This window comes from Labrus mixtus, chromosome 15, assembly GCF_963584025.1.
Source record: "Labrus mixtus chromosome 15, fLabMix1.1, whole genome shotgun sequence".
NCBI classification, from domain to species: domain Eukaryota; kingdom Metazoa; phylum Chordata; class Actinopteri; order Labriformes; family Labridae; genus Labrus; species Labrus mixtus.
The window spans coordinates 9,369,734-9,386,535 of NC_083626.1; the positions used below are offsets into that span (position 1 = coordinate 9,369,734).

The 16,802-nt window shown below is 43.4% G+C and overlaps 1 protein-coding gene across 1 annotated transcript; it reads right to left on the reverse strand.

Moving 5' to 3' along the window:
- Positions 1–273: 273 nt before the first annotated feature.
- Positions 274–11,108, reverse strand: LOC132989932 (putative beta-lactamase-like 1). Its single transcript, XM_061057876.1, has 7 exons — positions 10,971–11,108; positions 10,615–10,761; positions 6,507–6,610; positions 6,262–6,419; positions 5,619–5,839; positions 3,110–3,215; positions 274–1,756 (listed from the first exon to the last, which is right to left on the reverse strand). The coding sequence occupies exons 2-7, from the start codon at positions 10,718–10,720 to the stop codon at positions 778–780; spliced, it is 1,674 nt and encodes a 557-aa protein (XP_060913859.1). The 5' UTR covers positions 10,721–10,761; positions 10,971–11,108; the 3' UTR covers positions 274–777.
- Positions 11,109–16,802: the final 5,694 nt, after the last annotated feature.

The following is a 16,802-nucleotide window of genomic DNA, read 5'->3' on the forward strand; positions in this document are numbered from 1 at the left end:
TCATAACTATGAGCTCCTGATTCTGTTTTCTTTGGTTAATGCAAACATTTGTGATCATGCAAACAACTAAAAATGTAGCCTTGTAGTCTTTCTCAACGGTTTGTTGCGGTACTATTCACTTTATTATTTATTTATAGTATTCATATTAACCCGTGTTTCCCATAAGCACTCGAGCATCATGACGAACTGTGAAGACAAAAGAAAAGAGCGTAACACCATATTTCGAACATCTGTGCTGAATAAACACTAAAATCAGACTTGACAAAACCTCTGTATACAACACAGGTTTTATTCAGCGTACTGTCTTGTTCTCCTGTTCCAAATAAACATGTTTACATACTGTCATGGTGGAAATGTTGATCACTTGACCTGTCACTCACTTGTGTTTTTCCTCTTAGCTGGGTCACACTGCAGGCACTTAAAGGTCAAAGAGAGTTACCGCCACATTGTCCATCGACCAATCACGTGGCGGCAAGCATTTATACAGTAAACATTTTTATCAGTTAGTTTGTGCTGAAGAATAGCTTTAAAATTAATATGAATATTTCAACAAGACTACATGAGAGAATTGGAGCTATGGTTAGAGGACAAGATAATAATAATAATGATACAAAATAAATCCAGAATATTCACTTCACCCTAGGCAAGGTAGAATCCAAGACAATGAACACTTGATTACTGGACTGTCAGTCAAAAAAACTACCAGGTGTCGCCATATCATGTTTCCCACAAATCCGAGTTCCAGTGATGAACTTGATGAGCGTCTCTTTCCTGTCCTCATGACGCAAAGTACGGTCTGCCTCCTATCCGCGTCACCTTGTAAGTGTTGAGTCCTGGGGAGTCGAACCCTGGCGATATGCCCCTCTTGTTGAAAAGGTAAAAGTTAAAGAGCTGTCGGTCCTGCGCCTCCAGGGAGACCGAGGCAGTGTGAACCTTCAGCTTGCACGGGTACGGCTTCTCGAACACCACCCTGAACACTCTCTCCTGCAGGTAGTCCAGGCGAATAGTCCGGTACTTGGACGGCACGGTTGTGTCGACCTGTGGTCCAAACTGCTGCATGATCAGCACCCCGTCTGAATCCACCTTAATCTGATAGAAAGTCATGTTCCTGTAAGTATAGAAGCCCACATATGGATATGGGTTGGGTGGCGGTCTGAGGGTCCGTTTAGCTTCCCTGAAGGCGCTCTCCATTGCAGGGATGAGCAAGCTGTAGGCCTGAGTCACAAGGTCTTTATCTGAAGGCCGGACCCCGGACATCAGGACCACCATTCCCAGCTTGAGCTTTGGCACCAGTGAGAGTGTCGCAGCGTAGCCGTCCAGGTCCCCGTCTTTCCTCACGACGTCGTAGCCATGCTGATCGTTGATCTCCCACGGCGTTCCCGTGGAGTTGGCGAAGTAGCTGCTGTGGCATTTGTAGAGCGGCGTCATCATCGTGTTCAGGGTGTCCTGGCGAAGGGGTCTCCCACTGTAAGCGCCCAGAAGACCCATCATGAGCTTGGCCATATCAGCAGCGGTGGAATACATCTGACCCGCGGGTCGATACCAGCCCAGGTTGTAGAGGGGAGCCGGCTGGCCGTTGCTGTACACGCCAACGGCCATTCTCTTCTGAACGGCCGGAGTTATGTTGAAGCCGGTGTCCTCCATGTTGAGCTGCTTCAGAATGTTTTCAGACAACCAGCTCTCAAAGTCTGTGCCAGCCACCTTCCTGGCCAAGACGTTGGCCAATAACGAGAAAGCAACATTGCTGTAATGACATCTGAGGGAAACAGACAGCAAAGTTAGTTTTTTCTCCAGCAGTAAATGATAAATGGACTTGAGTTAATATAGCACTTTACTAGTCTTCTGACTACTCAAAGCGCTTTTACACTGCATGTCACACCTACACATTCACACACTGATAGTAGTGATCGCTATGTAGTATCATCCATCAGAAGTAACTAATCCCATTCATACACCACCACCGAAGCAGAGGGAGCAATTCGGGGTTAAGTGTCTTGCCCAAGGACACATCGGACATGTTGCCCAGCTGGGGATCAACCCCTCGACCTTCTGGTTGAGAGGTGACGACTCTACCAACTGAGCCACAGCCACCCACAAATAAGCCGCCCGCAGTAAACCCCAACAAGTAACATATTTAGAAGAGTTCCAAATAAACAAAATCAATCCATCACTTCACATGAGGTTATTTAAAGGACCAGTAGGGACAAATTATTTATTATATTTTACAAAAAGATCTATCCGTGCATAGAATTTACTGCAAACATTGGCGATATCCAACTGTCTGGTTCTGCTTTTAAGGGTAAGATTCATACCATGTTTTCAATCGACCAAGACACTTTTTTTTTTAGACTACATACATGTACAGATTTAACGTTGTCACATTCAAAATTACAGCAACCCAGGAAGGCGTCAGAGTCTTAGGGCACGGTCACACTGGCCATCCGTACCGTGCCCAAGCACGCTTCAACACTAAAGTCCAGTTCGTTTGACCAGTGTGACCGCTCCGTATCATGCTCAGGCACGGTACACTTCCTTGGCCTTGGCACACTTTGGAGAGGTGTGCTTCAGCACGGTACACTTCATGCATGAGCACAAGCACGTGGGTAAACAACGCTGACAGCCTTCATTATGGAGAAATCCAGAGTTTCATGGCTGTATCTGACTAAAATGACACAATATAAGACACAAAGTAGCTGTCATGATCTGTGTTGTTCTCCGATGTGCGTGAGTCCACGCAGACGCCTGCACATCGGAGAACAATTAATTTATTTATTGCTGTGTCTGATTAAAATGGCTTAAAATAAGTTGTAAAGTCAGAAAAGTAGCTGTCATGCTCTGTGTTTTTCTCTGATGTGCAGACGCGGACTCGACTGCGCGTCTCTTTTTCTCTCTCTCTCGTCCGCCTGTTTGTAAACTGAGCACGCTTCATAATAACATAAAGCGTGCATGTGTTGTATTAAGACGTTATGTACAAGTGGTAATCGTGCTTAGGCACGGATAGTCCTGTGTAGTATGACCGCATGCCGCGCGGTGGGGGAATGGCGCTGCGGGGGGGCAATCGTGCTTGGGTACAGCACGGTACGGATGGCCAGTGTGACCGCGCCCTTACTTGGTGCCTGGATCGGCCACGAGGACATCATCCTGTAACAAATTAAGGGCTTCCTCTGTGTCACCGCTCCAGAGGAGATTAGTTGACCTTAATCTTCTGGGTAACCCTGTCGAAATATAGAAAAAAAAACCTTAGTGAGTAAAACTGGAGATAAAAATCTGTGGTTTGTTCAATCTATAAGTGCACTGGTATCTTTAAAGAGGGGGGAATACCAAATAATCTTCCTTAAAAAAAAATCCCCAGATGTTTTAGAGCTTAATCCACCACTTTGACATGACCTTTATTCTGCCAATGAGGAGTGCCCGCTATGTGTGTTGTGTTTGCACATTTCTCAAACAAACAGAAAATGGCTCTCCTTTGATAAACAGAGTCATGCAGAGCTCATTCAAATTGCCAGGTTAAACCAACACTTCAGAACTAACTGAATACATTCACAAGAGCTTCACTTGAAAGCTGAATGGATACACTTCACACACATTCAAGTACAGAGTTTATTTCAGTATTACACCGGCAGCCTGGCTCTAACAAAAGCAGAATATAGACAATTGGCAGGGTTGGCAGTGTTTGAATAGTTTCCATTTCCAAGCCCAAGAAGTATTGGCTAAATTCCTTCGAGCAAGCTGAAGCAGGCAGGAAAACATTTTGTGTCTTGAGCTAAAGAGGGGAAATGCACATTGGCTACATGAGATCTAAGAACCCATCGACTATTGCTGACTAAGACTTAGCTCTTTGTCAACTTGTTGTTAGAGGATAAACTGGCTCCTTGTAAACAATCCTATCAATGTTGAGTCTTAATTCCAACTTTATTTATAGATCTCAAGTTGGTAGTCCGACTGTAAACCAGGACCAAAGCCAATATCTGTTTAGATCCCCTGAAGTATTGGCCCTTATGAGGCTTGTGATGATAACCAATGGGGTCCATGAATGGATGTCTGGTCCAGCAGTTATATTGGACTGAAACCCCGTTATACTGTCATGAACAACAAAAAAGACAAAACTCCACCTGTAAGATAAATATCTCAACATCTTCTACATGTATTGACACAAACAGATAATATGTTGTACTGACTCCAGTGACCCCCTCCCCACAATGTCACCATCATTGTTGCCACTAAAGGAAGTTCAGAATGGTTTATCCCAACAAATATCAGATGGATTTAGGTTAAATTTGGTACAGACATGTTTTTTCCCCTAATATAATTGGTAGTATCGTTGGTTATCTGCTGACTTCTCATCTTAAGCCATCATTTTATAAAAATGTCAAGTCGTCTTGTGCTTTGTTTAAGGATCTTTTCCAACAGTCATTGTCATAAAAGTGCTCCTCTTTTCTTTGTATGTACTATTCAGCAGTTCGGATCATGTTTTGAGTGTCCTGAATTAAACCTGCAGATGGACTTCTGCCTCCAGCAGGGCTTCCCCCCTCTGTTAATCCCTCCTCTTTACTCTGAGCTGATTAGCTCTATCTCTGGACGCAGCTCAGTGTAGATGCAGGTACTCTCTCTTTTATGTAAACAAGGGTTAACAAGGGGCACTGTAGGAGTAGTGTCCTTAAATGGAACTACTCTGTGTCCAGTATGAGGGTCTGGACCTACATTTCTGAGCTAGCAGGGGCGGTGATGTAATGGTGCGAGAGGAAGTGGAGCCACCAGTTACACAATGCCACTTTATGTCATGAACTTATTACAAGTAGGGTTAGGGTTATCCCATTTTTCTTTTGTAACACAAAAGAGTAAAGTCTTTATCCTGCTTATTGTAAAGCGTCTTGAAATAACATGTTATGAATTGCCTCTTTACAAATAAAGGTTGATTGATGGATATTTGTTTTTTTTCTTGAAGTAAATGGTCTATTTTGATTAAAGGCTTTATATGTGATTTTTTGATCCAGCAGATGTCGCCCTTGAGCACCAGCATTGTTGTGTTAGCATGCTAATGCTAGCGATCTTTATTATGCTCGTATCTTCACACTGCATGTAAATTTACCTGAAATGAGCGTGATCTAGAAACACAGTTAAGCAGTGAGTACAGTATGTTATTCTTGTTATTATGTTCTTCTCAGCCGTCCTGACGATGTAAACAAACTGAAGATAGGACTCTGAAAACTCTGAAAACATCACAGACAGTGTGACTCGGGTGTTACACCCATTGTAGACAGTCATTACTCACAGAGTTATTTTCAGAGGATATACTTGATTTCTATTATATTTAAGTGTGAAAAATCGCATATAAAGCCTTTAAAGCCCAAGAAAACTTACACTAGTGGGCTTGACTTCAATGTTTATCTGCCCTTTCACATGGTTCTGGATTGAATTCAGTAGATGGGAGCAGTAGAGTGGAGTGTGCAAAACATCGATATTACCAACTGAGCTCTGATTGGTTGACATCATATGTAATTGGAAGGGACACCCTTGTAAATAACTGATCAAGTCAAAGGTAATGGGCCTGATCCAGAACTGGACTGTACAGTTTACAAAGATGGCTGCCATTTCATTCCAACAGGTCGTGGAGTTACCAGAGAGCTGGCTGGCCATCCTGCGCAGGGTGAGAGCAGGAGATCTGCTGCCGGAGGTCCTGACAGACGACGAGGCTGGCCTCCCGCCTTTCCCCAGCGGGTTCTTGATGGTGAAGTTGTCAGCGTACTTCTCCAGGGGGTCGTCCAACGAGCCCACCTCGCCGTTCTCCCACATTTTGTAGAGCATCAGAGCGGGGAAGATCTTCGAGAGGCTCGCGATTCTGCAATCATGGGGATTAACACATGCTCATTCCCACTGATTGAATGGATGTTTCCTGGTTTAATAATACAAAGCATCCCCTCTGCTGCTGCACAGATCAGATTTAAGCTCTTAATTTTGAGAGTGCTTCAGTCCCCATTGATCTCGGCTCCTGTATGGTGTTTACTGACTACAATGAAGGTCTAATCCTAACCCCCTACCCCTAATTCCACTTGTAAACCTCAGATCATTGAATACAAGAATTAGACTGCAGTTTACAACATGTGTGGTAATCAGTATGGATGGAAAATGGAGCTGCTAATACCATGCTTAGAAGCTCCAATCGGACAAAAGACGTTACAGACTAAATATTCAGCATGTAGAAATCTCTTCCCTCTTGTCATATTTTGTGGTAATCTCTTGCACACCTGTTGCACATCTCACCTGTACACTGTATACTCATTGGGTGCCACTGAGGTCGGGTCACTGATGTTTTTCTTGCCAAAGTTTCCGTTCCACAGAACCGAGTCGTTTAAAACCACCATGGCTGATATGGCCGGCAGCTTGGTCTTGAAAACGGTCGTCCTCAGGAGGATATCGATCTGCGAGGAGAGGCTTCAGTCAGGATTTATTTCAGGATATAAAACGTTTTAATGTGAGCGAGATAAACGGGAGATGTAGAGATTCACTTTTTCCAAGGCGACCCTCAGAGAAGTGATGGGATGTTGGAGGGGCACAGGCTCAGGGAAGCGAGGACACATCTCCTCTACTTCCACTTTTCTCTCTTGGACTTCTGTGGGAAGAGGAAAAGAAATTCTCAGCATGCTATGAAACATGATGGTACAACTTATCCGTCGGGCTGTAGAACAAAAGTGGTCCATTTGTTTTTCAGTCTTACAGTCTGAAAATGGACTTCATTAAATGATCCTTCATATAAAATACACTTTAAAGTTATTTTTATTGAATTCATATTTTTTTTCCCATTTCTTATCCGAGGTCGGGTCGCGGTGGCAGCAAGTGCAGTAAGTCAACTCAGACTTCCCTCTCTCCAGCCACATTTTTTCCAGCTCTTCCTGGGGGAGTCTGAGGTGTTCCCAGGCTCAACTCCGGGTCTACCTCAAGGTCTCCTCCCAGTTGGGCGTTCCCCAAAAACCTCCCAAGTGGGAGGCATCCAGGAGGCATCTGATTAGGATTAATCTCGAGCTAAGGGTGACTCCTTCTGGCTCTCTGGTAACTCCACAACTTATCCTAATCAGATTCCTCCTGGTAACATGGTCATTCATTAAAAAAATAAGTAAAGTAAAAAGAAATTGTGTAAATATTCCACTTTCAGTTCACATGTTTACACTGGTTTTATTCAAACGACGACCAATAAAGGTCTCCATAAAGAGCTGGCCAAGAACAACATCAACTCACAGTTTCAACATTAAAACACACACATCACACATTTCATCATAATGTATCGAGGAATCGATAAGGATTTAAACACATTCAGACTCACTAAGCTGGTGATCACTTTAAAAGCTTCGTACAGGGTCAACTCAGGACTACATTGATGACCTCCTGACCCCTTAAGAGCCTCCATGTAACCTGAGGTAGGTCTTCACTAACTATTCCTCAGCTGGTCCTCAAGATGATCGAGCCTTTTCTGCCCTCTGGGGAATGAACATACACTGTAAATATTAACGGACGAAGCCTGAGTGACGTCAGCCGTCTGTTCCTGCAGGGGGCGATGGAGGCTCATCAGCAGCAGCCGCCATGTTGGAAATGCTGTCTCAGCCTAACTTTCAGTCGACCTAACGACAAGCTGAGAGCTGGAGCTGAGGCGGGTTTTAAGCCTCTTGAGAAAACTGTTACAAGGCGCCCAATTTAAAACAATTCAACATCCCCGTTTTTTTGTACCACGCTGTAAACATGTAAATTACTGCTGTAAAAACGACTTCGGACTTCCTGGAGCCAGCCTCCAGTGGACACTTAAGGAACTGCAGAATTTAACCGATATGATACCCAGGGTTGGGAAGTAAGGGATTACATGTAACGGCGTTACGTATTTAAAATACAAAATAAGAGTAACTGTATTCCGCTATAGTTACAGTTTAAATTGGTGTATTCTGAATACAGTTACTTTCTCAAAAAAGGATTACTTGTAGGGATTACTTTACGGCACTACACGCAGATTGCAGGTGGCATTATGTGCGCAGGTACGCTGCAAGTCAATGCGCGAGAGCACTTTCCACACAACCGAATGACAATGGCAGAGGATGAGAAAAACGACCAGGAGGAGGACAAAAATGCATTTTTGGCATGGAAATTCAGAGAACATTTTACCTACAAACCTGGTCAAGAAGGCCGCAACATCACAGTGTTTACATGTTTCAAATGACAGAAAAATAAATGGCATGCATTCATTTTTTAATTTGATTAAATATTCTAATCGTTAAGGAAGAGTAACACCATGATTAAACTACAGGCTATTGTTGCCATATATATATCCAAACAGAACTGAACATTCACAGCCTCTGCATTCTATAGAATTTCAACATTGACATTTATGTCTTTCTATTTCCCTCTTTTCACCAACATTACATTTTAAACTGGGGATTTCCTTTTTCTCGGGTCGCGTGTCTCTCCCCCAGCTCGCCCCCTCTGGTGCGCTCCTCTCCATAATGCGCGCGTCACCTCCCTCTAAAGCCCGCTGCTGCTACTCTGTAGGACACTTGGATTGGGGGACCTCACCACTGTTTGTACCCCCGTCTTCGATACCTCTTTCCAGGGCATTTTATGTCTGATCAGACACAGCGCTGGCCAGCTGTCTGGTGCGCAACAACGGCGAGTGTAGAGCACCCGGTCCACAGAGGACACAGCTCGCACCTCCTGCGCAATGTATGACACTTCATTCTTAAGATTAAGGGAAGAAAATAGAGGCCATGTTTAATGCCGATGTTTTCTTATAACCAAAATTTTCTTTGTAATATTCAGATTTATCTCCTATAACTCGAAAGTATTGTGCGTTTATTTGCCTCTCCCACTAATACCTATTTTGCGCTTGCAGTCATCCTGCTTTCTGTCCAAACTCTCCGTGATGTAAACCAGTAGAACACGCAAAAATCTAACTTAAATAGTACCGCCTCCACAAGGTTTGCACCTGGTGTCATTCACGCAAATTTTCTTAGTAGATCACCCGCAAAACGCCCACCAACCAAACGTGCAAAGTTTTGGAGTGAACACGCAATTTAGTACTCTTTAATTGGGAGCTTAGTAAATCAGGCCCTTAGAGTATAACAAGTGGCAAAATGAATGCTGAATGATGAAGGAAAGCACATTTGGCAGAATTAAAAACAATCCACTAGTGGTGGACCTCTTCTGTTGTACATGCCAGCAGCCTACCATTTAGTCTATAAATGTATTGGCACCACTAGGTTGCTGGACAAAATTGATCACATTTGTGTTTTGTGTACTTGCATAACTTTTTCTCTGAAGACAGTAATTAGATCGTTCTCTAAAGCATGTGTTAACTAAATTCAGTGTTCCAGATAAACACGGTCAGCTAGACGATTTTGAAGTAAGCTAAAAGTAATCCAAAAGTATTTAGAATACATTACTTTACTTGAGTAATCCAAGGGAATACATTTTAGGACATGTAATCAGTAATCTGTAGGGGAATACATTTTAAAAGTAACCCTCCCAACACTGATGATACCTGATTCGATACCATGGCAACAGAAACAGATTTTGTAAGGCACCTTAAAATTGGGTAATTTCTTGTTTTTTATTATCGATAAATGAAAGCAAACACCTGCACACTGTCACATGAGACGATTTTCAAACCTTAACAGATTTTAAAAACGTGGGAAGGCACACACTGGATGACTCGGTCAGACCGCGAAACCACACACCTTCTGTGTGGAGTAACCATCTCACAGACACGAGATCTCACAGAAACTTGTGTGATGAAACGTGACTTCAGAAGAAAAAAAGAGAAATGGACATCGGTAGCGGGCTCTCTCGCTGTGTTCTGTGTTGCAGCGAATTATAAAATTATAAAATCTGGGTCTTGTCTCGGTCTCGCCCTGCCTTGGTCTTGTTTTTTTTCTCGGAGCACTCTGGTGTCGGGTATGTCCTGGTCTCAGTTAGTGCGCTCTTGACTGTCGCTATCTCGCTGGCTATAAAACAAACAACCGACGGGTACAAATCAAATAACCTGACCCTGAACCTGAACCTGATCTTGGTGGTGGTAGATCAAAGGTGCTTAAACATAAATGCAGCTTGTACACTCTAGCCATAAAACAATAACATTGTGCAATCTGTCATTAAGTGCTGTAAATATGTCGCTGTGCTTTCATTCAAGGTCACAAAGCTGTTGTTTTCTTTGTGATGAGACTTTTTAACTCCTTCAGGTGCAGCGTGTTTGTCACAATCAAAAGCTGGAAGCATGAGCAGCTAAAACGTCCTTCTCCTCCTCCTCCTCCTCCTCCTCCTCCTCCTCCGGTCTCTCAGAAGGAGGGGAGTTAAAGTCCTGCTTTAATCCTGCTGCCTCTATATCCAGCCTTGTCTAATCCCACAGCGCTGCATGTCCTGCAAACAAGCAATTACACCTAAGAGGCTAAGGAAAACCACGGTCTAAAAGAAGCTCCAGGTTAAAAAGTCATTCTGTGTGGGTTAAAAAAAGTGTGTGTGTGTGTGTGTGTGTGTGTGTGTGTGTGTGTGTGTGTGTGTGTGTGTGTGTGTGTGTGTGTGTGTGTGTGTGTGTGTGGTCTGAGGGGCTAAATCTGTCCCTCTGTGGTGGCTAGACTTTACCTTTCTTCTGCTTTGGTATCCTGTACTGCCATATGAAGCCAAAGGTCATGATAACAGAGAGCAGAAAGAAGACCACCATCCCCAGCATGGTCCATTTCACCTTCATCTTGACTACTGGTACTGGTCGTTCCTGGCGGCAGAGTCAGTCTTCAAAACATAAAGTCAATGTTTGTAAGGGGTGGTGCATCACAAGGGTTCTTTTTCATTCACATTTCTCAAAGCGTCACTGATTGGCTCATTTATTATGCTTTAAAGATTGTTTTGCAGGTAAGTCTAACATCTCTCATGACTTTGAAAAGCAGAAGAAGCAGCAGCAGCAGCAGCAGCAGCAGCAGGAAAGTCTTAGCAAAGCTTACCAAAGAAGGGAAACCAATCGTCAGTCGTCTCTCATGATCTTTCTTTCACTCTTCATCCTCAGAAGGCATAAATCCACATTTTAATTTCCTACGAGCTCCTCCGGCAAAAGAAATCCAACACGACATGTATGATGTCTGCTCCCGCTGCTGCTGAGCATTCAGCGTCCACAGACCGCCACCTGCATGCACTTAATCCATGGCCGGTGATCCCTGGCTTCAGATGAAGAGCTGATGCTATTCCCACTCCACCGTGACATCATAATCTGCTGGGAGATTCAGCCGTGCATGGAGCTTGATGTAAGGAGGTCTGTGTTGGAAAAACCTGCTAAGCACTCATCCTCCTGCAATCAAATCATCTGCACATCCTGCAAGGGGTTAATGCCATGCATGCATCCCTCATCCTCCGCGGGATGCTCTTCATCAGCGCATCACAGGGTTAAGTATGATGTGAAAATTAATCAACATTTGCCGGATATGAGCGAGCACAGGTCTGAGACGAAGAGGAAAGTTAATAATGACTTTTGTTTTAATCAGTGAGAGCATTTGAATGAAATGTTGGAGGTGAGCCAGAAGCCCCCGCTCTGACTTCTTAACCCTTTAATGGTTTCTGTATCCGGCATGGAAACAGACATTTGACAGCCTGCGGGGTGAACGGGCATTAAGCGGGTGAAACACTGAAAGGAGGGTACTCGGGTCATGTAACTGGAGGAAATTCACATGTTGCAACAGCTCGACAGACATCAGCATTAAAAGTTTTAATAATAGAAATAAAAAGAGGAAGATGGAAATCTATTAAGACATACAGTTTGATATTGCACAGAGTGATTGCACCAGTTAAGATGAAATACACAATTACAAGCATATGGGGGCCGCACTAGAGGCCTATGCTATATGGGGGTCCTTGGCATGGCAAGTTTGGGAACCCCTGCATTAGGAGACGGTAAACCCCAAACCTTGAGGAGGAGGAGGTACCTGACTAGCGCTGCAGCTTAGCATTATTTCTAGTCAACTATAAAATACATACAAACTGTAAACAAAAAAACTCAAAAGATAATGTCAAGAAAATCCTGATGATGTTTCATCACAGCAGCTGTTTGCAACGTCACAAAGAATACTAAAAAGTTTGACTTTAAAGAAGTGGACATACATTGACTCTTTATTTATAAATAATTAAAACAAAATCATCTAATCAGCATACAACATTTCTGCTTCTAATACGACTTCACGTTCATTAGTTTATTTAATTTTCTCTCAATAAACAAATCAACTCAAAGGAGCGATATGTAACTCTGACCCCTAGTGTTTAAAACGGGTACTGCAGTCCAAATCCAAACCATTTTAGAGAACTGTAGTAGTGTAGTTCGTCTTCTAGATATTGCGAAGAGTGTGGTTGTTTGTTAGACCTCCAAAATATAAAAAATCTTTATTCCTTGCTTCCTTTTGTCCATAAATGTATTTAATTTACCAGCAAACTAGAAATCAGGACCCTGGAAAGTACCAGCACCACGAGTAGAGCCGTGCAGCCCGGACATTCAGGACCAAGGACAGCGGTGGATAATGTCATACTTAACCACTTCTGCCAACAACTGCGCTCAAAAAACTTCTCTTTGTGTGTGTGTTTTAAAAACAGATTTCTGAGAAGCTTTGAATAGTAAAGAGAAAGATAAATCCCAAAGTAAGAGAGAGAGTTCAGTTCAAACCAGAGGCAGAGGTTTAGTGTGACTCAAACCTCAACATAACATCAGGAAGGTTAAAAGACAAATGCAACTTTTTAAATCTGTTTTGATTTTATTTCATTTATTGATCATTTATTTTTTATCACATTGAATTTGTGAATACATTTTTCTATTCTATTTTTCATTTCTAATTGAATTATTTTGGCCGAATTGAATTAACTGTGGGAGAACCGAATCACTGGACGGATAGACCAGAGTCTTTTTAAGAATCTGATCCACCAGCCCAGTCACCATAACCTCACAGGTTAGCCTGTCCCACATGTGTCCTTCAGTCTCCTCAGCTTCATCCCTTAATGCTGTAGTCTCTTTTCCACGACTCCCTCAATCATCATCAGTGCGGCGGTGGCGGGGCAGCTCCTCCTTTCATGCAGCTGTATCTGCTCGTTTAGCCAGTTCCACAACAGCTTCATGAAGGAGTCGACTTTGGCACGGATGAAACCCATCATTGAGACTTTTTGTTTTTTGTCCGGTGATAGCTGGAAGAATATGAATTCAGTCAGGTGCTTCTCTGTTAGCTCGTACTCCCCATTGGTGATGTCTCTGGCCATTCTTTTATAAATGCACATCACATTATTGTCCTTCTCATCCTCTCTGATCAGATCCTCCACAATCCAATCCACGCCGTCAATTAACAGCTTCATGGATGCTTTGTCCTTTTTGGGAAGTGATTTGGCAAACTTGTTCCTCAGTTTTGCAAAAAAGTTAAGGATAGATTCTTTAATGAATTTATGCACAAAGAAGGTCTTAATTCTCCTCGTGACCTTCTGCCACAAGGCTGTTTCCTTCGATCCGACTGATCCACAGTCCCTGCTGGTTGTCTCAAGTGGGAAATCCCTCTCCATAGCTTCAACGATGTCAGAAGCTGCCTTGCTTAAATCCTGCTTAGTGTTGTTCTCGAGCATGGCGAATTCTTCATCTGAGAAGAGAGCTTCAGCCTCAAAAACCTGGATTTCCCCCGCCATTTCCTTCAGGATCATCTTCACTTCTTCAGTGCTAAATAGACCCTCCTTAGAGGAATACTCGGGCTCATCATCGTCCGTCAGGGGAGTCACCAGTGTCAGATCTGATTCGTCTTCAGCCAGCTCCTCCTCCTCCTCTGCCATGAGTTTACTCGAGAGACTTGACTCGGGCTGAACTGTCATAAGATTGGGCTCAAATAGCATAAACTTATGAAGAACTGTCATAAGATTTTGAGACATTTTTTTCAGTCTCCCCATGAATTTCTTGGAGGCCTGCGGTTCTTTTCCTTCCCTGACCCAGTCAGAGTTCATCCTCTCTGTGACTTCTTTCACAACGAGCTCGGTCACCTCGTCTAGGCTCCGGCAGTGGATCTCCTCATTGACACCAATCGCCTCCGCAAGAGTCAGAGAAATAGTGTCGCCCAGACAGTCTTGAATTTGCCTCCTTGTAATGCTCTTCTGAGAGCTACTGGACCCTGAGGAGCATCTGGATGATTTTGGAGGACTCTGTTGAGAGTCCTTCCTCTCCAAGGCCATGAAAATGTGTTTTGCTAAAGTTTCCACGATATCAACACACAAGGTCCTGACTGACGCTTTGGTGCTCATGTTGTAGGAGCCGTCCTCCAGACTGACCCACTGATCAAAAGTGAGCCTATCTAGGAAGATGTCCACGACAGGACGGAGAGCCTCGGTCGTCAGCGTCGGGAATGTCTGCACCGTGCTCTGATTGGCGTTTGGGCTCTGCATTGTTTTGATTCGCTGTGTCTTCAAAGAGTAACTAAACCCTAAAACCACCTCTGTGTTTGAGTATTAAGTAGTGTTATGGATCAATTCAAGTCCAAATCTTGCAATCTTCCAATCTAAAATGTCAAATGTAAAACGATTATGATGACCGACCGGCACTAAACTACCCGTGTGGTTATTAAAGTCTCTCCTATCCAGCTGCTGCGACGCATCAAGACGACTTCACTCTCTGAGCTGACCCTACTAAGATCTGGTGCCTTTGATCTCTGATGTCATCGCGTGATGTCACAAAGATTCCAACCACTCATCATGGCCGAAATAACATTTCGAATCAAAACAAATCCAAACGGTTACAGAGCCGGAGTGAAAAGAAATAACGGTTGCCGGGCAACCCAAACATTCTGTTGCTGCTGAGTTTTTACACTGGAGTTTAGACGGACAGCTGCTGTGATTTATGTACATTCATCTTTATATTTCAATTCATCAGTGAAAGGAGAGTCTGTTGTTTTCATGCTGTCGTAATACTGCTGCCCACTATCAGGGCTGCGATTATTTAATCTGTGAGGAGGTTTGTAATCAGAGGGAAACGTCTTCATTTATTCATACTTTATTCAGATCTCACAGGATTCTTCAAGAGAACTCCCTCTGTCTCTTAACCTTTTTTTTTCTTCTTTTGGTTAATTTAAAGGTCACATATTCTCCTCCTTTTTAAGAAAGTTAACCCTCGTGATATCCTCCTGATTGCTATACACCAGCTGTCTGTCTGTCTGTTGTCCTCTCTCCCCCAGAGGACAACAGACGTTAGTAAATTCAATAAAAAACCCATAATTCAATCAAATGACCTCAAATTTACTGTAATCATGAAGAGCATAGTACTGAACAACCCCCATTATTTTCAGACCATTTGATGAATAAAAAACATATTTGACGGCAAAAGATTGAATTTGGGGTCAGATTGATCCCAGGAAATCAGGATGGTTAAATCCCATTTTGCACCAAACGGCATAGGTGTGAAATTAAGTGTTCCTGCTGCTCTCACTTTTTTCCTTATTGATCAGTGTTCATTCCCACTCAGACCACTAGAGGGCACTGTGGACTCTTATTTCACCATGGACTACTCTTCATCATGCTCTTTTATTTGAGTGTGTAAGAAGTGTCCATCTTCAGTTTTTAGAGAGAGAGTCGGTGCCAAACTACTGTAGGAAATACATCATTATTTGAAAGAGGCACAAATCATTTATGAGAGTGATTCAGGCAAAAAGGAGGAACTTAAATATCAAATTACTTTACAAAGGAGTTCCCAAATAGTCCACCTGCTGGAGTCCTTTACTGACCCTCTGCCCTTTGCTGTATGCCATCCTCTGACCCTCCTCTTCTTCATCACATTACGATCCGTCTTGAGGTCCCTGTCCATTAATTAACCCGAGATAATAAGCTGAGTGGAGATGATCATGTCTATTGGTTTCCACGGGGGGTTGCCATGGTGGGCACATGAGGTTGGGTGTGAAGGGAGGTGACAACTTCACTGGGGTCATCAGGTAGGCGCCCTCCTTTGTAGGCGTTTTGATGACAGGTTCACAACACCTCCAAAGTGCTCATAGGCAACATCTGGTGTCCCAGGTGCGCCCCCCTTCTGCTTTACCTCCCTCTACCCTCTCTGATGCTGGGGCTGATGTTTTGAGGAGCAGGCACTACCTCTCCTCTTGATCCAGAGCCAACGACTAGCCTGTTCAGCGACTCTGGTATCTATTTTCTCTAGTCCTTGACTAAAACAGGAGCCGGCCGTCCCGTCCGTGTAAACACAGCTCTGACAACAACACAGCCGGCAGGACTCAAGCTTCTCACTCACTGTAGACAGTCATGACTCAGAGACACATTTACACAAGATACAGAAGATACTGCTGTATTTAAAGGAATAAAAAGGTTCATAATAAAGAAGTTAAAGTTCTGTCCTCCATCAGTAAGAACAAACAATGAAGTCAAAATTTGACTTCAGACATAAAACACACTGAAGGACAGTTTTCCCGTGACCCAAATACCACAACGGCTTTTAAATACATTACTTCTGTCCGTCAGTGAGAGTAATAACATGATTTAACCTCCTCCCCCACAGACACTTTCTCTCTCTCTCTCTCTCTCTCTCTCCTCTCAAACATGCAACAACTCTCCCCCACTACACCTACATTACTTTTATCCCACCAGAGTCTGGGGCTTATGGGAAGTCGTGTTTTTTGAGGATGTGCAAGCATACAAAATCTTCTCTCTGTGAGGAGGTATCTGTTCTAATTAATATGTGATCTGTTGTAGCAGATGCCAGTTTCTGAGAGCTGCACTGCACGCCCTTCAAGACCCTAATGCTTAGTTTTATAAATCAGACCACCGTCTACCAAAGT